The 26,349-nt window shown below is 31.3% G+C and overlaps 1 protein-coding gene across 1 annotated transcript in view; it reads left to right on the top strand.

Annotated features, from left to right (window-relative positions):
- The window catches only part of LOC139521035 (MMS19 nucleotide excision repair protein homolog), a 58,476-nt gene that overhangs the window by 20,592 nt on the left and 11,535 nt on the right, over positions 1–26,349 (top strand). The window contains exons 5-20 of the mRNA XM_071314205.1: positions 4,528–4,672; positions 9,573–9,698; positions 11,019–11,080; positions 11,849–12,010; positions 12,366–12,443; positions 13,434–13,511; positions 16,218–16,275; positions 17,073–17,227; positions 18,060–18,135; positions 18,935–19,130; positions 19,577–19,695; positions 21,114–21,233; positions 22,078–22,318; positions 23,662–23,758; positions 24,677–24,748; positions 25,085–25,205. Coding sequence (XP_071170306.1) covers positions 4,528–4,672; positions 9,573–9,698; positions 11,019–11,080; positions 11,849–12,010; positions 12,366–12,443; positions 13,434–13,511; positions 16,218–16,275; positions 17,073–17,227; positions 18,060–18,135; positions 18,935–19,130; positions 19,577–19,695; positions 21,114–21,233; positions 22,078–22,318; positions 23,662–23,758; positions 24,677–24,748; positions 25,085–25,205 — 1,906 coding nt within the window. The remainder of the gene's footprint in view (positions 1–4,527; positions 4,673–9,572; positions 9,699–11,018; positions 11,081–11,848; positions 12,011–12,365; positions 12,444–13,433; positions 13,512–16,217; positions 16,276–17,072; positions 17,228–18,059; positions 18,136–18,934; positions 19,131–19,576; positions 19,696–21,113; positions 21,234–22,077; positions 22,319–23,661; positions 23,759–24,676; positions 24,749–25,084; positions 25,206–26,349) is intronic.

Consider the following 26,349-nt stretch of genomic DNA (forward strand, 5'->3'; position numbering starts at 1 on the left):
ATTGTGGATGTACTTTTTCTTTACAATGATTACACAGTAATTTACTACAGTCAATACACTTCCACTTTATTGGTCGGTCAGTTTCACATATTCCACATTTAACTGGGGCTTGACTTCTTATAACAGACTGAGAGAACGCCATTTTAGATTAGCAATATTTATGATATTTTTTCTTCCTGGTTTGTTACTATAAATAATACTACTATGGTATTTTATATGATTTGGTTGCTCATGGGAGACTATTATCAATGATTTTGGAATGTCAAGGTTTTTAAATACCCTTCTGTAGGTGTGATTTGTAAAAACACATAAATTGAATTCATCAGATAGATAATAACCTGACTACGAAGCTAAAAATAGTTTTAGTTGATTTAAAGTATTTTGTATTCTGGGGTACTTTAAAATTCATAATTTATTGAAGAAAAAATAAATTAAGAATATATTCAATAAACAAGAATTGATGGAACTATATATATATATATATCATGTATATAACTTAGTATAATGTAGTAAGATGTTTTATAAGTTTCATAAGGTATATTATGCAGTGATTTTACACTGTTATGTATAAAATATCATATGCATGTGTAGGCACATAATACTGGGGACAGAATTAATAGAAGTGATGATCCTGCAAACCCTTCTTTCACTATCTAGAATAGACATAGAAATTGTGTTGTACAATATATATAGAAAAAACATGTTCACAGTTACTGTGTACATATTTTATATTGAATGAATATAGAGGTCTTAGCTATATAAGAATGCCTGTTCTCTTTGTACTACAAAACATTTAATTTAATAATCAATACCTAAAATTTCTCAATATAAATTTACACTATGCCAATAGCAATTGTTAAGTCATATATTGTCTGTAAAGGTTTGTAGATAAAAACCACAGATCTTTAAACTTGATATTGTCCCAATTTGATAGGTGTACCGTATATGAAATGTTCTAATGGTAAATAGACTGTATGATAATAATGTTTTCATGCCGCTTCTCCTTACTTTAAATTATTTGGTTGATTTGATTCCTTAGGTATTCATTTCAGCTATTAGAAATACTTTGTAATTATAGAAACACAAATAAAAAAAAATCTAATAAAGAAAAATAAACAACAAGTGACAGAACAAGCGAATTATCCGTGTTGTCCGCTCACAAATTGAATATTTTTCAATATTTGAATTCTTTAATTAGTTATTTTATTATTACATTTTCAATGGCCTTTTTTTTTATGAACATGAAGTATGTAACACAAAGAACTATATCTTTTTATATGCATTTCCAATTTATTTTGATGCAGCATCATCGCCCTATTAGTAATAATTGTTGTATGACATCAGGAGAGTTAAATTATCAGATTTATTTCACATGTAAAATTATCCATTTTCATTTCACTGTGAAATCTCGGTTATTCCTTGCAACCAGTGTAATACTTAAGGGCATCCGATACAGTTTCTCGATATAATGTCATTTTTATAATTTTGAAATATATTGTAGGCCTTGGCGAGTTATAAAATAAAACACAAAATAAAACATAGGTCACCGTGCTTGTTTTCGAGAAAATTGAGGCTGAAAATTGGGGATTTGTGCAATTTTGTAAAAAAATTAGGCAATGTTATAAAAAATTTTGGAGCAGATATTTTTCGTCGTAAATTATTAAGATCGGGTTCAATCTGAAGCTGTGATAAATGGCAATAAAGAAAAAAATAAATCACTACACGAATAACTATAAAATTATTCAAGTCTTGCTTGACATTGCGGACCAGATGCTCAAAGTTGTATTTTTCTAAACCTAAAAAAATGGAAAAAAACTGTTTCTGAAAATGTCATTTTTATCATTTTTCTGCATAAACTGCATTTTGTCATGCTTTCTCCAAATCTCAAATAAAAAATATAGTTCACCGTGCTGGATTCCATGATAATCGCGATTTATCCTAAAAAATTGCGTCACCCCTTTGTAACCTCAACGTTAGCGCTAAAGTGCACGACGTCGCTGGCAGACAATTTCGACGTTATCGCTTCAAATTACCGGCGACATTTTTCAGAAGTATAAATATTGCTTGTAAAGTACTATCTATAAATTGGTAACATTGTTTTCGAAAGTAAAATCATGTGAATAACAAATACCTCTCTGTGTTTGTGGTCTAAGTGAGAAACATCTCAAGAAAAGTTATTACGGACTGTTGATAATTTTTACAGCTTTCAAAAGTTAAAGACTCGGCAATTTAGAACATATCCTTTAATTTACGTTTTTATCACTGAGAAAATCCGTTTTTGTTGATACAAATTTAAAAAAGTTAGTGTCGACTGGACAGTAATCAAATTTGACGCGCATTGCAATTTGAATTAGAATTTACGCTAGGACGTAAAACATTTCGATTGCAAATTAAACTAATTCGAATTACGTGTGAACTCAGCATTCTCCTGCAAACGGAACTTCTTTTTTTGTATACATAAATTGCAGCACATAAATTATGCCGTTACTTTTCTCGTTTGAGTTGTTTTACCTTGTCATTTCGGGACCTTTTATAGCTGACTATGCGGTATGGGTTTTGCTCACTGTTGAAGACCGTACGGTGACCTATAGTTGTTAATTTCTGTGTCATGTTTGTCTCTTGTTGAGAGTTGTCTAATTGGCAATTATACCACATCTTCTGTTTTATGTGGTCAGAAAACAGAAGCAAAATCTTACAAAGGAGAATCTTCAATTTGCTAATGGATGCTTTTGTCCAGACAGAGAAACTATAATTTTGAAATTTTTGATTTGGCTAATAAACGATTGAATAAATAGCAAGAGGACTGGATATATTACGATTAGTTGCGATTAAAATCATTCTCTCATAGCGTAATTTTAATGCTAAATAACTATATATTTTTTTCACCACAGCGCGTACATAAAATACCGCATGTCCATTCCCCTGTCTGTCCTTCCGGACTTCTGGTTAATTAGATTTTTCAAGTGTACCATTCTTGCCTACTTTCTATAAAACTGATATCGTATGGACACGTTCGAAAATCAGTGCATATCAACTATTCTTAAAAAGAGTTATGCCATTTGGAAATATTAATTGTATTGAAAATTGCATTGTATTTTCTGTCATTCCGTCATTTCTCTAATATATCTATAAAAAAATAAAGAAAAAAATAAACAGCTGCGCTTCGCGCGCATGATACGCCCTTCCTCTTATGAAAAAAAACCAACATAATATATGTTTTTAAAATAACACGGGGGTTGTACGGGAAGTCATGCTAGGTATATCCTGACTCATTCATTATTCTTGCTCAATAGGAAGTTTATATATCACAATATGTTTTATATGATCCCCAAATTGAAGCTCAATAAAAATTTAAGAACTCAAAAATGAATTAAAGAATCATCACCAAAGTATACAGATCTTAAGAATAATTTAACTAAAAAGTATGTGAAGTTTTATGCAATAATTATAGATAGTTTCTGAGATACGGCGCGACATGTGAACCCCCAACCCCTTTTTGTCATAAACTCAATAACTCTAAAATCAAATTCTGAATCATTCTCAAAAGTATATACAAATTCTTCAGAATTATATAACCAAGAAGTGTGTAAAGTTTTGAGCAATAGTCATAAAACTTTTTCTAGATACAGCGTGAACTGTAAAAAAAAAAACTGTTCTAGTTACGAAGTCCTGTAACTCATAAAGTTCACCAAAAATGATACAGATCGTTTCACCATCATGACTGAAAAAAACAACCATGTTCAGTTTAATGATAATATGCTGTACCATATTTACGACGGACAGACGGACGCGGGCATTTTTATACCATTATGTCCCGTCAAAATTTTTATGGGTGTATAAACATATTGTTTGCTATTGCCTTTTGTTAGATAAACTACGTGCAACGTGGAGGAAATAAAAACTTTGTTCTTTTATAAAAGTTGTATCATTGTTTGTATTAGCGGCATACCATTATTTTTTTTACATAAATAAATTGAATAAATTGTTTAGAAAGGAAATAGACTTCTTCGTGTACATACATTTTCGGTATTTGTTTTAAAATATCATTGGTTTTCTGTGCTGTAATAAAAAATCGGATTCGGACCAAATCGTGGAAGATGAATGATAATAAAATTTTAATTGACATGCATGATATTAGTAACACCAAAAGGGTCAGTCGTCTTGAGATTGCTCACTTTACGATATTTGTTGAAGATCTCAAAGAAACAATAATGTGTTTTATTTCTTATTATGTTATTAGACTGTTATCCTGGTAGAATCAAATGCACTGACTAATATTAATGGCGTAGAAATTAGCATGCGGGAGAAACAGAAATTGGAGCATGGAAATTCCACATTACGTTTCTTATTACGGAAAATGACACACATTACGTCCCGTAAAAAGTGACGTTTTGCGGGAATTCAAACGCTTAACGTCGCGCCAAGAGTTAACTCCCTTGAAACTGTATCGGATGCCCTTAAGCTTTAAATTTATTGAATTTAAAAAAAAGCTATAACCATGATTAAATTTTTTTTCTTTTCATTTAGAGTGGGTTTAAGAAGTTTCCTGATGGTCAAGCCAGCAAGATTTGTAAAATTATCTTCCAGAATGTACAGAATCAGTCTCTATCTCAATCAGACAGATGTAATGTGTATACATTGATAGCACGATTTCTGGACACAAGATTGAATGGTAAGTAAAATCTCAATCAGACAGATGTAATGTGTATACATTGATAGCTAGATTTCTGGACACAAGATTGAATGGTAAGTAAAATCTCAATCAGACAGATGCAGGGTGTATACATTGATATCAAGATTTCTGGACACAAGATTGAATGGTAAGTAAAATCTCAATCAGACAGATGCAGGGTGTATACATTGATAGCAAGATTTCTGGACACAAGATTGGAAGGCAAGTAAAATCTCAATCAGACAGATGCAGGGTGTATACATTGATAGCAAGATTTCTGGACACAAGATTGAATGGTAAGTAAAATCTCAATCAGACAGATGTAATGTGTATACATTGATAGCTAGATTTCTGGACACAAGATTGAATGGTAAGTAAAATCTCAATCAGACAGATGTAATGTGTATACATTGATAGATAGATTTCTGGACACAAGATTGAATGGTAAGTAAAATCTCAATCAGACATCCTGCAGGGTGTATACATTGATAGCAAGATTTCTGGACACAAGATTGGAAGGCAAGTAAAATCTCAGTCAGACAGATGTAATGTGTATACATTGATAGCAAGATTTCTGGACACAAGATTGAATGGTAAGTAAAATCTCAGTCAGACATCCTGCAGGGTGTATACATTGATAGCAAGATTTCTTGACACAAGATTGGAAGGCAAGTAAAATCTCAGTCAGACATCCTGCAGGGTGTATACATTGATAGCAAGATTTCTGGACACAAGATTGAATGGTAAGTAAAATCTCAATCAGACAGATGTAATGTGTATACATTGATAGCTAGATTTCTGGACACAAGATTGGAAGGCAAGTAAAATCTCAATCAGACAGATGCAGGGTGTATACATTGATAGCAAGATTTCTGGACACAAGATTGGAAGTTAAGTAAAATCTCAGTCAGACAGATGCAGTGTGTATACATTGATATCAAGATTTCTGGACACAAGATTGAATGGTAAGTAAAATCTCAATCAGACATCCTGCAGGGTGTATACATTGATAGCAAGATTTCTGGACACAAGATTGGAAGGTAAGTAAAATCTCAATCAGACAGATGTAATGTGTATACATTGATAGCAAGATTTCTGGACACAAGATTGAATGGTAAGTAAAATCTCAGTCAGACATCCTGCAGGGTGTATACATTGAAGCAAGATTTCTGGACACAAGATTGGAAGGCAAGTAAAATCTCAGTCAGACATCCTGCAGGGTGTATACATTGATAGCAAGATTTCTGGACACAAGATTGAATGGTAAGTAAAATCTCAATCAGACAGATGTAATGTGTATACATTGATAGCTAGATTTCTGGACACAAGATTGGAAGGTAAGTAAAATCTCAGTCAGACATCCTGCAGGGTGTATACATTGAAGCAAGATTTCTGGACACAAGATTGGAAGGCAAGTAAAATCTCAGTCAGACATCCTGCAGGGTGTATACATTGATAGCAAGATTTCTGGACACAAGATTGAATGTTAAGTAAAATCTCAATCAGACAGATGTAATGTGTATACATTGATAGCTAGATTTCTGGACACAAGATTGGAAGGCAAGTAAAATCTCAATCAGACAGATGCAGGGTGTATACATTGATAGCTAGATTTCTGGACACAAGATTGGAAGGCAAGTAAAATCTCAGTCAGACAGATGCAGTGTGTATACATTGATATCAAGATTTCTGGACACAAGATTGAATGGTAAGTAAAATCTCAATCAGACATCCTGCAGGGTGTATACATTGATAGCAAGATTTCTGGACACAAGATTGGAAGGTACGTAAAATCTCAATCAGACAGATGTAATGTGTATACATTGATAGCAAGATTTCTTGACACAAGATTGAATGGTAAGTAAAATCTCAATCAGACAGATGCAGGGTGTATACATTGATATCAAGATTTCTGGACACAAGATTGAAAGGTAAGTAAAATCTCAATCAGACAGATGCAGTGTGTATGTTCCAGACCGTATGAGTATTTGGACCGTACGCGTACGGTCTGGACCGTATGCGTATATTTTCAAAATACGCATACGGTCGGACCGTACGCGTACGGTCTGACTAATATTAAGAAGTTGGTCACGTTTATCAGATACAAATGTATATAACAGATCAACATAGCTTACATCTCAAATTAATGTAAAAAGTTCAATAGTAATTGAAATAAAACAAAATAATGTTATAATTATTTTTAAAAATCACGTTTATTTAATCTGTTAATCTCCTGTATTTAGCATGTCAGTAATTCATATATTGAAGCCAAGTATGCTAATTAAAATTGAAGTTATCGGAAGTAAACTTAGACTTAGAGTGGGAGGACAATCGTTTTAGAATATTAAGGAACTTTACAAAAAAAAATGCAAAGCAACGTGCATGAACAAATTATGTTACTGTAAAAAAAAATATGACGTTCTTTGTGGAAGTCAGTGTCACCTTGAGTACCAAAATTGGAATCACGGATATAAAAATAAACACATATTTAATTTCAATTGTTCGCTTAATCATTTCATCCATATACATGTAATAAAATCAATTTGTATAACTAAAAATAATGATTTTGATAAATATTTGTTTAAATTTAACCAATGTGATCCCAAAACATCAGCTGGACCGTACGCGTATACTCATACGGTCCGACCGTACGCGTATGGTCGGACCGTACGAGTATACGTATAGGGTCCGGACCGTACGCGTACGGTCCAAATACTCATATGGTCTGGAACATGTATACATTGATAGCAAGATTTCTTGACACAAGATTGAAAGGCAAGTAAAATCTCAATAAGACAGATGCAGGGTGTATACATTGATAGCAAGATTTCTGGACACAAGATTGGAAGGCAAGTAAAATCTCAATAAGACAGATGCAGGGTGTATACATTGATAGCAAGATTTCTTGACACAACATTGAATGGTAAGTAAAATCTCAATCAGACATCATGCAGTGTGTATACATTGATAGCAAGATTTCTGGACACAAGATTGAATGGTAAGTAAAATCTCAATCAGACATCATGCAGTGTGTATACATTGATAGCAAGATTTCTTGACACAAGATTGGAAGGCAAGTAAAATCTCAGTCAGACAGATGTAATGTGTATACATTGATAGCAAGATTTCTTGACACAAGATTGAATGGTAAGTAAAATCTCAATCAGACAGATGCAGGGTGTATACATTGATAGCAAGATTTCTGGACACAAGATTGGAAGGCAAGTAAAATCTCAGTCAGACAGATGTAATGTGTATACATTGATAGCAAGATTTCTGGACACAAGATTGGAAGGTAAGTAAAATCTCAATCAGACAGATGTAATGTGTATACATTGATAGCAAGATTTCTGGACACAAGATTGGAAGGTAAGTAAAATCTCAATCAGACAGATGTAATGTGTATACATTGATAGCAAGATTTCTGGACACAAGATTGAATGTTAAGTAAAATCTCAATCAGACAGATGTAATGTGTATACATTGATAGCAAGATTTCTGGACACAAGATTGAATGGTAAGTAAAATCTCAGTCAGACATCCTGCAGGGTGTATACGTATACATAGCAAGATTTCTTGACACATGATTGAATGGTAAGTAAAATCCCAATCAGACATCCTGCAGGGTGTATACATTGATAGCAAGATTTCTTGACATAAGATTGGAAGGCAAGTAAAATCTCAATCAGACTGATGTAATGTGTATACATTGATAGCTAGATTTCTCGATACAAGATTGAAAGGCAAGTAAATAAAAAATACACATCTAGTTTGTAAATATTTACTGCCTGTCTATTGATAGTGTGGTTGCCTTTAGTGAGGAATGTATTTGATTCTGTGCAGGGTCAAGTAAAAAAAACATAGACCTTAAATTTGGTGGTTGCAGCTGATTTTACCAAGTTAGTTGATGCATGGCATTTGATAGTAAGATCATAGACTGGTCAGTTAAGAATTAGAATAATGAACCTGAGCTGATGAGTTAGCACTTTAAATGTCAGACTTTGCATGTTGATACAGTACAAAGAAGGAACAAGTTGTATCCCAGTAACTTGCAATTATCACCAAAATGTTTGTTATAAAATTCAGAATGGGAATGGTGAATGTGTCAATGAGACAACCAACGACCAAAGATCAGAAAACAACCAAAGGCCACTAAAGGGTCTTCAACACAGCGAGATAATCCTGCACCTGGAAGCGTGCCTCAGCTGGCCCCTAAACAAACATGTGTACTAGTTCAGTGAAAATGGACGCCATACTTAACTCCAACACATTAATATATCATACAAGACTAACAAAGCCCAGAGGCTCCTGACTTGCTACTGGACACTACATATTTTACGTTTAATCATTAAGAGATAAAACTGTGTTTATCCTTATAAAATTTCCACTATTTTCTTTATGGTATGGAAACTATTATCATGTTTATTGAAAATACTTGATATGTACTGTACAGAGTTGGAATTGCAACAGTACTGATATATTTAAACTATGGTTCAAAACTGGGTTAGAAAGACTAAAAACTATCTGGTTGTTAACATGTTAATTAAAAAAGTTCCTTCATGATATAAGTTCCAAGTGGAAGAAACATTCTGTAATATTATTTTCCACTGAAACAAATATTACAGTATTTTTTTCTTACAGAATGAAGGGCATAGAATATTTGTTACAGCAGGAACAGATATTATGACATTGTTTATAAAATGTTTCCAATTAAATTTCTGCTAGGCATGCTAGGTGGAACAAATAATATGTTGACAAAATCGCTACTTGAGATAATTTCAAGTGGAATATTGTGCTTTTTTCAAAATATTTTTTGTTGCCACTGTATCTGCTGAAATTGAAAATTGAAAATGAATTTCATAATCTTGTGATATTTTTTTTATTTTAATGTTTATTTCAGAACTTAAAAAGATGGAAGCTGACTTTGTGTTAGGATTCATACAAGTAATGGACACAGAAAAAGATCCAAGAAATTTAATGACCTGTTTTCAGTGTGCAAGAACTATTATTCTTAATTTCTCATTAGGTTTGTTTTATATTGTTTTGTATTTATTATATCATTACTCAGAATTACAGTGAATAAACATTCCTAAGGCCTCAATTGAAACATTTGGAAAGATTACTGATACATATTTTACTAAACACTTATATTACCAATTTAAACCTGCCAAATTAAAAGATTTAGGTATGAGCAGTGATTTTACAAATCTTAACAATTAAACCATGATTATGAAAATAGTCATGAAGAAACCCATATTTCCTAGGAAAGGATAACGATCCAGTACCCTCCTTTCCACTCTTTGCAGAATTAAAACAGAATTTGTGAATATAGGGCTTCACAATCTAGATACATATACTACAGAAAACCCCCTTCTACTACATCATTCTTGAATGATGAAAGCACTCTTAGTTTCAGAGATGTAAAATATGGATGCATCTACTGCATTTTTTACATCCCAAATTGCAGATTTAAGGTGACCTTCCTTTGTTGGCAAAGGCACATACTCAAACACTTCAATAAGTTTACTCAGTATTTTGAAAGTGTCACTTAGTATTATCCGATAGTTTGGGGATAAAGACCCTTGACATGATCCAAACTTTATTTATATTTTCTATATTTACACCTAATCTTTGTGTGGTGCTTTTTGATTGGATGCAGAAATTAATTTTTGGACCTTTAGAAATTTTGTCTCAATCTGCTTAGGACTGAGAAGAGAATATTGGATCTATACCTTTGAATTTCGAAGAGTCTATAAGCCTTACTTTTTAAAATCTAAAATAACTATAAATTACTTTTGAATTGAACATTTCTATGTTGACCAAAGCACACAATGTATGAAGTGTGAATGTCCTCCATACTGATAGTGTGCTGAATAATGCTTTTACAAATCATTGAATTGCAGAATACAATCATTCAATTCCAAAATTACAAGTTAATTCTAGCTTTTTGATTTTATTGTCAGCTCAAACAGTAAATTTGAAGAGTTGGTCAATTTGGCTGGGCAAAATAGAAATGTAAACAAAGCCCTATCTACAGAAAAATTATAATTTTGTAGGAAAAATACATAAAAAAACTTGTGAAATCTTGTTATGACATAAGAGCAGAGAAAAAAAGATTCCAAAATAAATAAAAAATTGTTGCCGCCAGAAGCTACCAATAAATGTTTCAAGTGCAGGAAAGTAATAATCACTTGTAAATTTTAATTGAAAAGTAAGAAATATTAACACAAACCTATTAAAGATAAGAATAAAAAAACTATTTTGCATGCTATTTATTGATTCTGATTTTGTGCATAGTCTTTTATGGTAATAATGAAACTTCTCTATTCATGGATATTGTTTTCAGGTGTATTTGTGGAGGAAATGTTTGAAGTTACATCCTGTTACTTTCCAATAGATTTTACACCAGTATGTATATATTATAAACAACCACAACCAATATATATCTAAACTTTGTATTCATTGACTGATATATAATGTGGATCATTTCATGTATAACACTATTTGTACCCGATTTTACACTAAATTCATCAACAAACCTTGATGATGGACTTATACTTGGTCCATCATTATATCTGAAAATAAGTAAAAAATGTTTTATTCTAAAACTATTACTTTCTATGAATGCATAATTTTGGAGTGTCAAAAACTCGTTGGAAGTACTTGATAAATTGCATAGCATATTAATCTATTGCAATAAAAAATCATAATATCTAAATAAAATTTGTAGATTTAGCTAAGAAAGTCCTTATATTTGTATAAAGTAACATTCGTTTATAGTGGAAAATTGTTTTAACATTGAATAAGCTACAATAAAAAATTGCTTGCTAGTCCCTCTCTGTGATTACCATTAGATAACTCTGGTTCATTTCCCAATCAATCTATCATCAAGGGAAGATAAATATTTCGATTTTCATTCATAGTCTTTTTCAAAAATGATGAACGGTTCTTTACATTGGTATGCAATCAAAAACATTTCAAATTTATGAAATTAAGATTTGGCTTCTGCGAGTTTTTGTTAACATGCACTTGATTGTCAAATTGATGCAGAAAAAAAGAGGATAGAGTTATAAGGAAAGAAGACATGGATGGAGAGTTGTCTCATTGGCACTCATACCACATCTTCTTATATCTATGTCATTTAATCAATGCTTTTATAATTGTTTTCCATAACAGCCTCCCAATGATAACTATAAGATAACTAGAGACGACCTGATTAAAGGTTTACGTGGATGTCTGAGTGCCACAGAGAAGTTTGCTGAGTATACCTACCCATTACTGTTAGAGAAACTGACATCAGATGTACAGAGTGCTAAGTTAGATAGCTTACAGACTTTGGTAGGGATATTAATTTAGATGCTGTCGCTTACAAATTTCTCAAATTTTTTATATTGATAAAGATGACACCAGTAAAAAAATCTCCAACCAGATGAGAAGAAAGCAATTAGCTGTACTTAAAATCTGAAAAAGCAAAACCATATCTAGTCAATACATATATTCAAGGGCTGTTGAAAAGATCACCATTATAAAAAAAAAGTACATCTGTTTTGTATTATACTGTTTACAACAAATTGAATGTTTCTACATTATTTATTCAAATATGAGATGATGGTGACAGGTTTTTATATGAATTTCCCAAACAATTTCTATTAGGAAAGTGAATTGATATTTTTATTTCTCTTATTTATTTTAGAGTGAATGTGTTGAGTTGTATGGAATAAAACCACTAAAAGAGTTTCAAACATCTTTATATAACTGTATCAAAAGTGAGGTAAGTTCTAGGAGAAATAGTATTGCTGTACGTAGTTATGAATAATTTCAAACACTGTTAAATATACATAATTGTAACAGGATGCTGTTTCAAAGTATCCCTAACAAAGCCCCTGTAATTATGAACTCCTTGGTACTATCCCTGTAATTTTCCCTATTTGAGGCATTTTTAGCTGTCAGTTCTCAGTTGCAAATACTTGGTAATTTATATGTATTTAACAGTGTGTTTGACACCAAAGCTGTCAAGTGAAGTCATGCGCTTATTGGGTCACTTAATTCAACAGTTTACGCAGCTAGCTGAACTTCCTGTTCATTGAAGAATAAAAAATTTGTTGGTAATTTAAAGGAAAAAAAGCGACCAACATTCAGATAAAACTCACCCAAAGAAAAAGCAAATTTCCCAGGAAAAAAAGGCAGGACCCGCATGAAACGACAAAAAGAAGTGACAGGCATCACTAAATAGGGCATGGATGTCATTGAAGGCAGGTGTTGTGCCCTGTTCAAACTGTTGACGCAGATTCTTGTCTTATATTTTGCATTTCTTTCTATCTTCACAAAGACACTTGGTTTCATTTCAAGGTATAGAATTACCTGCAGATAATAATATATGAAGGTAACATTTAAAATAAAAAGAAGATGTGGTATGATTGCCAATGAGACAACTCTCCACAAGAGACCAAATGACACAGAAATTAACAACTATAGATCACCATACGGCCTTCAACAATGAACAGAGCCCATACTGTAAAGTCAGCTATAAAAGGCCTCGAAATGACAATATAAAACAATTCAAACAAGAAAACAAACTGCCTAATTTATGCTAAAAGAAAATGAATGAAAAAACAAATATGTAACACATAAACAAAGGACAACCACTGAATTACAGGCTCCTGACTTGGGACAGGCACATGCATACAGAATGTGGTGGGGTTAAGCATTGTTGTAGTTGTATTATGTTTCTCTCAAGACTTGCATTTCTTATGTATTGTAGATATTTAGCTCAGGTAATCCAGCAATAGAACAGGCGGCATTAGAGGCCCTCGGTGGAATTGTCAGGACACTTTCCAAGGTTTGTATTGTAGATTTTTAGCTCAGGTAACCCAGTTATAGAACATGAGGCATTAGAGGCCCTCCAAGGGGTTGTCAAAACACTTTCCAAGGTTTGTCTAAAAGTACATAAGAAAATTCCTAATTCAGGAATATGACAGTTGTTTTCCATTCATTTGATGTGTTTGGGCTTCTAATGTATCACATAAATAAAACATCAAAATTGTTTCCTTTATTGAAATAATTATTCACTCATTTTTAGCTCACTTGGCCCAAGTGAGCTTTTCTCATCACTTTGCATCATTTGTCCGTCGTCCTCATCCGTCGTCGTTAACTTTTACAAAAATCTTCTCCTCTGAAACTACTGAGCCAAATTGAACCAAACTTGGCCACAATCATCATTGGGGAATCTTGTTTAAAAAATGTGTCCAGTGACCCGACCAACCAACCAAGATTGCCACCATGGCTAAAAATAGAACATAGGGGGAAAATGTAGATTTTGGCTTATATCTCTGAAACCAAAGTCTTTAGAGAAAAATTGACATAGAATAAATTGTTTTTCAGGTCAAAATCTATCTGCCCTGAAATTTTTAGATGAATCCTAGAACCTGTTGTTGGCTTGCTGCCAATTGGTAATTTTAAGGAAATTTTGCCATTATTGGTTATTATCTTGTATATTATAATAGATAGAGATAAACTTTAAGCAGCATTAATGTTCAGCAAAATAAGTTCTACAAATAAGTCAACATGACCAAAATGGTCAATTGACCCCTTAAAGAGTAATTGCCCTTTGTAGTCAATTCTTAACAATTTTTTTGTAAATTTTGTAATCTTTTACAAAAATCTTCTCTTCTGAAGCTACTAGAACAAATTTAACCAAACATGTCCACAATCATCATTGGGGTTTCTAGTTTAAAAAATGTGTCCGATGACCCGGCCCGTGAACCATGATGCCGCCATGGCTAAAAAAGTACATAGTACATAGGGTAAAATGCAGTTTTTGCCTCATATCTCTGAAACCAAAGCATTGAGAGAAAATCTGCTGTGGATAAAATTGTTCATTAGGTCAAGATCTATCTGCCTTTAAGTTTTCAGACCAATGGGGCAACTTGTTGTTGGGTTGCTGCCCCTGAATTGGTCATTTAAACAAAATTTGCAGCTTTTGGTTATTATCTTGAATATTATTATAGATAGAAATAAACTGTAAATAGCAATAACGTACAGCAAAGAAAAAGCTACAAATAAGTCTGCTTGACCAAAGTGGTCAATTGACCCCCTTAAGGAGTTATTGTCCTTTATAGTCAATTTTTAGCAATGTTCATAAATTTTGTAAATTTTTAACAATTTTTACAAAATATTTTCCACTGTCACTTCTGGGCTAATTTCATTATAGATAGAGATAATTGTAAGCAGCAAGATTGTTTAATAAAGTCAGATCTACAAACATATCACCAACACCAAAACACAATTTTGTCATGAATCCATCTGTGTTCATTGTTTAATATGCACATAGACCAAGGTGAGCGACACAGGCTCTTTAGAGCCTCTAGTTGTTGCATATTAACTTTCAACTTTTTTCATGTCAGATTGCTTTATAGATTTATAATGTCTGAAATACCAAAGTGTAAACATGGTATCTTTGATTATTAGTTTATAAAAAATATATATATGAACTAAGCTGCAGGTATAATACCACCATTGATTTATAAACTGATATTCAATTATAAATGGAAATGAGAATTTTTATCATTTTTTTGTGAAATGAGTATATGTTTTATATAACTAATTATTAGAGATTCAAGCTCAGGATTATTTATTTGTGGAAAAGACGTATATTAATTTTAATATTTTATTTTTACGCTATTTTAATCTGTAAATATGTATTTGGTATAACATAGTGTCTCGTAAGTCAGTTTTTGGCGTGATATTGGTTGTTTTATTATGTATGTATATTGTGTACGAGTTATTTTTATTGCAATCAATATGTGACACTTTAATAAACAAATTATTTATTTATTATTTATTTATTGATTTTAACCTATTAGTCTCTGATAAATTTGCACTTTTCAAAAATTTGTCCAGAATTTATCTTTGTTTCAAATAAAGAAATACTTGGCATGAGTACAGTTTTATCCTGTCCCATTCTATAGACAAAATTTCACATAACATTTCATTGCATATAAGAATTTAACCATCACTGGAAGTTAACCAATCAAATGTGCACCTCTTATTTAAATGTGTGCAAGCTTTAGTGGTCATGTTACCTCAAGTTTCCAAAGTATATTAAAGAAACCCAAAATAAAAAAATAATGGTGCTTTAAAATACCCAAGATATATGTTTATGATGCAGATTTTTTGTACCGCAATGAAATGTAGGATTAATTACCTACAACTGTCAGATTCAAGCGAACATTGTTTTTTTCGACCAATTTTTTATGCAACCGGATGTGACGTACTATGATTTAGTGGCATAACACCTGCAAATACAGCTGAAATAAATGTATAATTTTGATTTATTATTTCCGTGAAATAATGTCTGAAAGGATACATGCTGTATTTTACAACTTTTGGTTTATTAAACTACATTCATGTTAATTAGAATAAAAAAATTGTAATTATTGAAATTAACTGTAATGTTATTTGTTTGTAATTATTTTAACAATATATTTATTAAATTGGTTTAGTGCTTACATAATAATAAAAAGATTTACTTTTTATATTAATACAGAGTCTTTTGGAAGGCCCAGATGGTCCTGTTCATAATTACATCTCCGAAATTTTACAAGGTATGTAAATAACGTTCAATTGCAACAGTAAAATAAAGTTTTATGAAGGCCAAGCTTACAATAAAATACAGTTATCTCCATTCTAATGCCAAATATCAAAATAAATTTCATTTAATAAACATTTTGGCTTAAAAAAACATAAATGAAAAGTTGGAGAAACTTTAGCAATGTCTTTGGTATCGTAACAATGTGATGTCATATGTATTCTCCCAATGTCAAACCTATACGCTACAGGCATTTAGACATTTCGAAGCGCATCTTAATAATTTCAATATTGACAAAATGAAGATTTTGAGGCACCAAAACGGTGGCTTTTCTTAGTTGCGGACTGGTAGAAGTTGGAATCTAACCCTTCAAATATTTGTTCACGTCCAAGAAAATCATCCTTGCAAACGAAATGCCTTAGAAAAATAGATTGATTTTGGTGTTTAAAATGCCACTTTCAGCACTATTGGCTATTACATGGTAGCAAGTTTTTAATGGATTGGGAAATCCAGAGTAACCAGATTGAACCACCAAACCTTCGGCAGGAAAAGAAACATTCTATTCAATTATGATTGGTGTCAAGGGTTTTACTTACAAACTCAATTGTTATATGAACCTGGAGTCAAGAATGAACTACTTGTAGAATAATATTAGTGGGAATAAAACTTTTGTTTTTTGAAAGCCTTTTTTAATTACATAAATGTAAGAGAACAATATAATCTAATTTCAACGTTTCCTCCTATCCAAGTTTCATAAATAAGGGGGATACCCTTGATTTGAATATTTATTTTAACCTGAATTAATATTTTTAGATTGCAAAAGATATATGACAGGGGAGGACAACAGATTACTGGTACCAGTTTGTCGTCTGCTGGTATCCTGTGCTGAGGGATCAGATTCAGCCTGTTGTCAAGTGTTACAAGATGTTATACCTAATCTGATTGGTCTATATAATAAATCATCTGTTGTAAGTATACAGGGTATCCCAAACATTACAAATTGTCAAGTCTTACAAGATGTTACACCTAATCTGATTGGTCTCTATAATAAATCATCGGTTGTAAATATACAGGATATCCCAAAAGTTAGTTCAGCTGCATTTCACACTGTCTCAGTTATTATTAGTAAAAGATGAAACGAGGAATGTACTCGAAATTAATATTCAACTAAAGGCTCTTTATATGTAGACATTTAATTTCTGTACCATTTTCTAATCTTTATTCTAAATTTCCATACAAAAAGAAATCTTTCACCATTTTCTCCTCTGACCTTTTGTATGTTGGAATGATGTTTGCTTCATATATTTAAATTTTATATTCAATCTTGAAGATTAATTAAGATTAAAAACTATTATTGAAATGCTCAGTCAAAATGTACCGGTAATAGGACAATATCTTTGTAGTTGGCATGGATGTCTATTTTATTTCATACGCAATTATGTTCCCCGACAAAAAAAAGTCTATGTAACATTCACTAAATAGTTGTAACTGTCTCTTGATCTCTTCTTTAGAACTGAATTTGCATACCCAAGTAATACTTTATACTTATTTGTTACCCTGGAGTACTATGAACTTGACCTTATTTTGAACCCAGTAGGTAAAGTTTGGTTAATTGTTGAAATCATATCGGATCAAAATAAATGTTGGTAAAAAAAAGTAATTGAACTAGCTTAGTTCTGATTTAGTTAAGACTTATAATTAAATACTGCTTTCTTTGATATTAAATCTAAATGCTGATAATATTAATATGTAAATACTATCACAAGTCTGTATTTTGAAAATGATGAAATATATTTACAGAATTCACAGAGAAAACTAGTGCTAGAAATGATCAGCCGATTTGTTAGAGTTGTCGGCAGCTACAGTCAGGGACAGTGTAAGTTGTAGCTATATATAGGTTATAAGATAAGTCGATTAATTAGAGTTGTCAGCACCTACATTATGGGAAAGTGTCAAAAGTCAATATACAGAAAACCTATATCACTCTATTCAGCTTACATATATTTGCACTTGAAAGCATTGGAATGTGACATATCCTTGACCTGATCTAAATTTTTCAACTAGATTTACTAAAATGTGTCACCCACATAAAATTAAGACAACTTTTTGTAAATTTTTTGTACATAAATTAGTTCTCTCATTTGAATTATTTACATTGCCATTTTATGATTTTGGGGCCTTTTGTAGCTGACTATGCGGTATGGACTTTGCTCATTGTCGAAGGCCCTAAGGGGACCTATAGTTGTTAATTTCTGTGTCATTTGGAGAGTTGTCTCATTCGCAATCATACCACATCTTCTTTTTTTTTCTTTTTTTTTTTGTCACCCACATAAAACTTGACAACTTTTAAGTGAAAGATTGGAACATAGAATAAATTAAATGTTGTCAGCAGACTACAATACTGATGATAAGTTAGACCTGAACACCTCTTCCAGTATGCTTGTAAATCAAAGAAAAACTTGTGGTTTTTAGCATAGAATCTATTAAGCACTTGTTACAAGTTTTGAACGAATTTATATTTTTTTTTACTTAATGCAAATATCACGGAAATTTTTGATCCCTTCAAAAAAATACTGTGAGTGAATTTGTGAGAGAAAAAAAGAATTAAAAACAAGAATTCACATTATTAAATTTTTGTTGACCTGATTTGTGTTGTACATATTTTTTTAATATAGGTCACAAAGTGTTCCTGACCTACATACCTGAGTTATCAACCATCATTAAGTCAGCATTGATAGATTCAAGTTCCCATCTGAGAATGACTGGGATCTCAGGTGTTAATGAGATGTTAAAAGTTAGCGGAGAAGATACACAGGTGTATACAGAGTTAATATTAGATAAAACTTTTAATGATCAAGACAAAGATGTTAGGTAAGAAAGTTTGTACTGTTACTGTGGAAACATTATTTTTTCTAAAGGAGAACCAATAAAAGATGGATTTTGTTGGTAAAAGGGTTTGTTGTTTTTTGTTACAGTTTTTCTACCAAATTGAACATTTATGACTTTCCTCCATATGATAAACTCACTTTTAAAGTGAGTTTATCAAATGGAGTGAGTTTTAATGGATTGAAGTAAAAAAAAAAATCCTAGAAAAATCTGAAACTCTTTATATGTAAAATCTGTCAAGGAATATAAAAGAGGTATTTCTCCTTTCAGATTATATTAGGCTATGGGTGATTGTTTTTATCTCAAATGAACAAATCATCATAATATTATACCGAATGCTTTTGATTTTTTAACCAGAATGCATTATGTTCTAGTACAGTGATTTCTATCAAAGTCTGTCCTTTACTAATTGTTTGATTATTTTATTTAAGGAAATCATGTTTGGAGCCTTTAAAAACCATTGCTGAAAAGCATACAGATGTCTTAGAATCTACAGTTATACCTAAAGTACTGGAAAGATTAAAAGATGGACTTAACAATGAAGTAAAAGGTATGCACATTTTATTGTAAGTTGTGAACTCAATATTAAGGGTAACTGTTTGGTTAAAATTTTCATTTCTACAGAATCTAAAATAAAATTACAATTGAAAATTATTTTATGCACAAAGTCATTGTAAGACATAGTCAAAGAAACACAAGGTATTTGAAATCTGTTTATGTACAAGTGATAGTAGGATAACTTGCCATTGTGAAGGAAACACAACATAGAGTGGGGTGCTCATTTTCGCCATATCTTTCCATGTTTTCTACAGTTTATGTTCAGGTCTATATGTTTTTGAAGTAAACTGATATTTCTATATAAAGATAACTTCAAATGCAAAACATTCCAGTTTGTTTGAAAATAATCACCTGTAAAGTTAGATTAAAGGGTGTTTGAAATTTCCTGATGTTTTGTCAATGGGGGACACATATTCGCCGTTTTTACACATCTATTTAAAACCAAATAACTGCAGCTTTATATAATATTTATCAAATAAATTACATTATAGATGAACAGCAGACATTTCAAAGATGTAAAAAACAGAAATGTAGGCCAATCAGTCAAAAAAATTACTACGAAAAACTTTTTGAAAATCGTGTTTTTCATTCAGGAAATTGACCGAAAATCGTTGTCTGTTTTTCGGTCCTTTGCAGTAAGTGCCGCAATTTTGTTTAAGTTTAAAAAATAATCATATTTGTTATAAAATTATAATTTATCGGCATAGTTCTTCCATTTCAGCCATCTTTTGAAGTGTTTACACCTCAAAATCATAAAACGGCGAATATGTGCCCCCCACTCTACATGAATTATAGAATAACTAATCGAAGAATTCAAATAGAGAAAAATATTCAACGAGTGACCGAACAACACATTAATTCACGAATGCGCGTAGCGCATGAGTTAATTATCAGTGTTGTTGGGTCACGAGTTGAATATTTTTCTCTAATTGAATTCTTTAATTAGTTATTCTTTTTATTACATTGGCAAATGTTTTTTTTTTTTAAAGAAATTAATGTAAAACATGTAAGGAACTATATCTTTTTTCTACGCATTCACAATTTGTTTTGATCCGCCGTTATCCATGTCTGGACAACGCCTATTGTTGTATGACGTCAGAGATTGAAATAGCCACGTTTATTTCACATGTGAAATTATCGGTTTTTATTTAACTGGGAAATCAATGTAATTCATTGCAAACAATGTAATAAATCTGTTTAATTACAAAGTCATAGTAGGATATTGTGGAAAAAAACAGCACATTTTTCTGTTATGACAAGTATGTTTATAAAATCTCAGCATAGTGTTCAGGCTATTGGGGATTGCCATTATGAAATAACTAAGATGCAAATTTTAGAGTCTCAAAGTAGTTCTTTTTTCATACAAGGTCTGAGACTGTTTCTGTTTATGCTATTATACCTCTATTTTAGGTTCAGAAGACGTGGATAATGAGATTAATGCTGTATTATCAACAGTAACAATCAGTTATAATTCCCTGGTTATGGTATCAAAGGAATTATTACAAGTTTCATCAGGAAAGTCGGCAACAGGTATAGTAGTCAGTTGTTGGTTACATTTATAGTAAATTGATTGAAGAGCTATACCTTATTCAAATAGATTAGTGGCTTTTATTTGTTTATACAACTTTATCAGCGAGAATATCAAGCAAGCCTGCTATGGCAAACTGATTTTTAAGCTGATTGAATCAGTATCCAAAAATAAAATGCAATTATTCTTTTAATTGGGAATTTGTTTTGACAATATTGTTCTTATGGTTAAGAGTATGAAACAACATGAAGTAGTTCAAAAAAACTTTTCTGAACATACAACACCTTTTGATTTGTTTTATGAATTTACATGCCTTTTCATTGATTAATTGGATGGACACCAAAAAAATCTGATGTTTCTACATCATTATTGAGGTCTTTGCCTGTTTTTTCTAGCATCATTCTTGTCTACAATCTAAACAAGATTATGAGGTAGTAGGATCTGAAGAAAAATGTACAGATTGACAATAAAACACAATATTCTAGCATTAAATTTTGGATGAATATTACTATTGAGAATCTTCTGTAAAGATTACAACATTTAAAAGTCTCTTATTAAAGGAATCTCAAAACTAACTGCTTTATAAAGTTTTAAATATGACATCATATATAAATGTTAAGGTTTATCTCCTCCCCATGTTGAATGACATGATGCATTTATTCATTTCATCATCTATTTATAACTTCACTCAATCTCCTTATATAAGTATTAGAAAAATAGGCTAATCTTTTTCAATGGTTCAGGATATTTGCAATAATCAATCCGTGTACAAAATATTCTTCAAAATATTCAATGACATAAGTAATTTATTTTCACACATTTGTAACAGTATATATTTTATTACAGGAATGGAGATTGAAAAAACAGAACAAAGAACTAATAATCTAGTCAACTGTTTACTAACAGTTATTCAGAAAAACTTAGATGACAAGAAGTCATTTGAATATTTGTATAGCAATGTTGTATTGAACATTTATAAAACTGTGATACAGAATAGTTTATCTTCTACGTCAGTGCTACATTCACCTAGAATTATTAACAGTTTCTCCCGTTGTATACAGTGTATTGCAATAAGATGTGATAACAGGTATGTATAATACCAGTATAACTGGTAGAAGTTTAGACAATAGGTTTGAGAAAGGATAGGACGATAAGACATGATAAATACATTCACACTATGGTAACTGTATACTTCACTGTCAAAATGATGAAACACTTTGATTTAACAGTGTTCGCCCCACAAATTTTAAAAGCCTTCCTGATAAACAGGGAATTTCGAAATACCATTTTGTCACTATAAAATATAGCAAGACAAGACAGCCCCTAGCCCCATGTTGTTAATCTGTCTCAGGATGCCAGTCTTGTACAAAACAGGGTTGATATTCATATCACATTATCATATACATTTACACTCTGGACATTAAACGATATTCCTTGTTCAACTTCAGTAGCCTTTATTCTAGCAACTAATCATTTGAATTGTATTGTCATCAGAGTTTCTGCTTGCGGTCGCCATTTTTACAATTTGCGAAAAAATAAAAATTGTGGCGATTAAAATTCGTCAGTTGCGAAAGAATTTGGCGAAAGAAATACATATAACGATTTATTTTCATCCATCTTGTTTATTTACTTTTATCGGGCTTCTCTTACTTTACCTGATCATATAATTGTATAAATAAACCAATTTTTCAAGACGTTTCAGACAATACTCGGAATTCACCTTAAACTGGTTAAGATTTTAACAGAAAATCAATAATCAGCTGATTGCATTTTATTGTTATCTGGACAAAGGACTAATTAATAAAGGTGTTGATTGTATTGTATGACAAAATGATATGGTTAAATGGTGTCTGTCACATGTCACATAAAGGATTTATTAACCATTTTGCGACGCACTTGTTTGAAGCAAACTCTTGACGTCTCCTCTCCTTCTTGTAATGTTATTCCAGAAAAGTAAACTGTGGTTATCTGGTTATGACAAAAAAAAATTCAAAAGCAAGAAAAATCTCCAATTTAAAACTTTATCCTTTCTTTGACTTTGATATAGATAATTGATTTGAGAGGTACTTTAAAGTCGTTTGAGTAACACACATGTTTCAAGCATAGGTTTGAATGAGAGTAACCCTTCAATGTAATTACTACACCTTAAATGAGGGATCAATTTCAAGTGATAAAACATTTTTTTTTTTTGTAAAAATCATTTCTTAGTACAAAAGGGCACGTATTTTTATTTTAGAAAAAAGGAAAATTTTAAACAAAAAATATATTTATGTTACTTTGCGAAAAAATATATTGTTTTGGCGAAAGAGGTGGCGAAAAAAATAATTGACCTAGGGGAAACCCTTATTGTCGTCTTAAAAACTCATGTAGCAACACTTATGATCAAGTTACAGTAAAATGTATATTAACTAATGAAGTTTTTATTTTCAGTCAACTGCAAGCTCTTTACTCCTTAGTTACAAAGATGTTTTTACACGGAAGTACAAGTGCTATAGACATAACAGATGGAACATTTAATCCTCTTGATGTAAGTTATACAGGCATGCTGGTCGTTAAACTTATTGAGTATGGTCATTGTGCTCAGATTAAGTAATCAAATGATCAAAATATTGGATTTGGGATCTTAAGTACAAGTTTTGTACTCCCATTACTGGTCCGAGTACATAGTTATTTTGTAGTGCATTTCTTTTAGACAATAAATGAAAATTAAAAAAATCCCACCTGCGCTTTCTCAATAATATTTTTACAGTGTGTTGTACTACTTTTGGGACAAGTTATATCAAAATTATAGAAAACTTCATCAGCTCTAACTCAAAATATGGACAATTTTATGTTAAGGGGGTCTTGAAATCTTTTGACAGCTTCCGAAGTGCTAATTTTTTACCTTTTTCAGCTGGACCTAATCACTACTTTACATTAATATTTATGACCCAAATTTTTTTACAGTGTCATTTCACCCCCCCAACTTGCTATATGAGGCATAAAACATGGAGAAATAAATTTGGAAGGGGTATAACAAAAATTGGCAAGTAACACACTGTCCACAAGGACTATATTCGTGGACAACGAAAATCAAAGGACGATAACTGTGTACTCGGACCTACTGAGTTTTATGACCCATTGGCCCTGCTGTTTCTTCACCAATTGTCTTTCCACAGAATTTAAAGTACCGATACTTTAAGTACTATGTATAAATTTTAATATGGCTGTTTGATGGTTCTCTACCTTATAATGGTGTTTCACTTAGTAAAGATGAATTCAGTCTAAAATCACTTTTTTGCTGTTATATTTTATTATTAGATAGATTTCAAATAATGATACAATATTGTATAATTAATGAAGATGTCAATTTTTCCTTATCAGTTTTCAAAGTTCTATTAAATGTAAGATAGTTTTGAATAGATTACAGTCCATAAAAGAAACTAACAAAAATTTTCTGTTATAGGTTTCATCACCATGGCAGCAGACACAGATGGTATCCATGGTAACGCCAGTACTTTGTACATGTAATGAAAAGGTAAATTAACAGTTTTTACATATACATTCAATTGACTTGGAAAATATTTTAGAATTCTTGTGATGAATCAGGTTCATTAATCTTTTCTTTTTTTTTTTTAAATTAATACACATTTAATTCTGGGTCAGAGGGTGTTTTTGTTGCCCTGAAATACTGAAAAATGTAAATATCAACTGTTTATTTTTAAATTAGTGTAATCTCATAAGACAAAAAGAACGATCAATATTTATATGAACTAATAATAAAATTTCTCAAAGTTCAACAGCTTCATCGAAATTGAAAATATAGTTGTAAACACTATCTAAACATTCAAAACGACTTTAATATTTCTTGCAGCTTATAGATGAAGATAAATATGTCAAGAAGTTGTTAAACCTGTCTAGAACATCACCTCACAGAACTACACAAACAGAGGCATGTAAATGTTTGGCTGGAATAGTAAACAAACATCCTGATAGTAAGTTTTACTTTGTCTTATTGTACAATTTTGTTTTTGTCTATGTGAAGGACTGTTTTTTACCATTATTATAAAGGTATTTCCATCAAGTGTGTATAATCCATACACTTGGAAGCATAACAAGAACATTTTCTTGAATCACTGTAATATTATTCATTTACATGCATAGTAAATGCAGTCGAAATTAGTTCAAGTATTATATTATAATATTGATAATAAATTCTTTATTGAAAGAGGGTATAAAACATCCTTAGATACCGCAAATTTATTTCTCTGAGGTCCTCACATACACATTACAATACAATTAAAAACAAATATTAACACATAGATAATTTGCAGTCAAGTAGTAAAATGATAATAAATATACCAATCAAAATAATACATTTTGGAGAACAGAATCTATCAGTACTGTGTAGAGTATTTCTTGGTTCTTTCTTTACAAGTAAAGGGGTTATGGGCTTGAAACATTTTGCACTTGTGTGGTAGTCAATTTGTAACACTGATCTAGATCTAGAATAAACAAAAACATTCTTCTATGTTCCTGTGATACTGATTAAACTATAATTGCTGCTATTGAATTTCTTTTGTGGTGGGAAAATGTCTCACCCCCTCTCATCAGAAAGCTTATAATATATATGGAAGAATGATCACTTGAGAATTAGTTGAAGTATATAAATATAAATGTAGATCTTAAAATATCTGTTCTGTTACACATTTTAATCCTGAGATGAATTATGAGCAGTTTCAAAAGATTATTTATCGTTTAGTTCTGAAAATAAAAAAGTCAAATTTAAAATTAAGTTTTGGTATTTATGCATTGCATATCAAAACAGAGCACTTTAGATGTTGTGATATCCTACAAAACAACTGAATTATCTAAGTAGGGTGGTAAACAAGCAACTGAAATATGTGACCAATGAATAAAAAGTAAAATAACAAAAATAGCATACTCCAAGGAAATTCAAATCTGAAAGTCTCTTATCAAATGAAGAGTGTTATATAATAAAACTGGACGTCAAACTCCTATGTTTATGCAGTAGTGTTTTCTTTCAATTAATTCTGAAATAAAAGAAAGATTTAAACAAAATGATATACTGTAAAAACACACATCTAATTTCCCTATGATAAAACATCATTGTTGTCC

Source organism: Mytilus edulis, chromosome 4 (genome assembly GCF_963676685.1).
Source record: "Mytilus edulis chromosome 4, xbMytEdul2.2, whole genome shotgun sequence".
In the NCBI taxonomy this organism is placed as follows: Eukaryota; Metazoa; Mollusca; class Bivalvia; order Mytilida; family Mytilidae; genus Mytilus; species Mytilus edulis.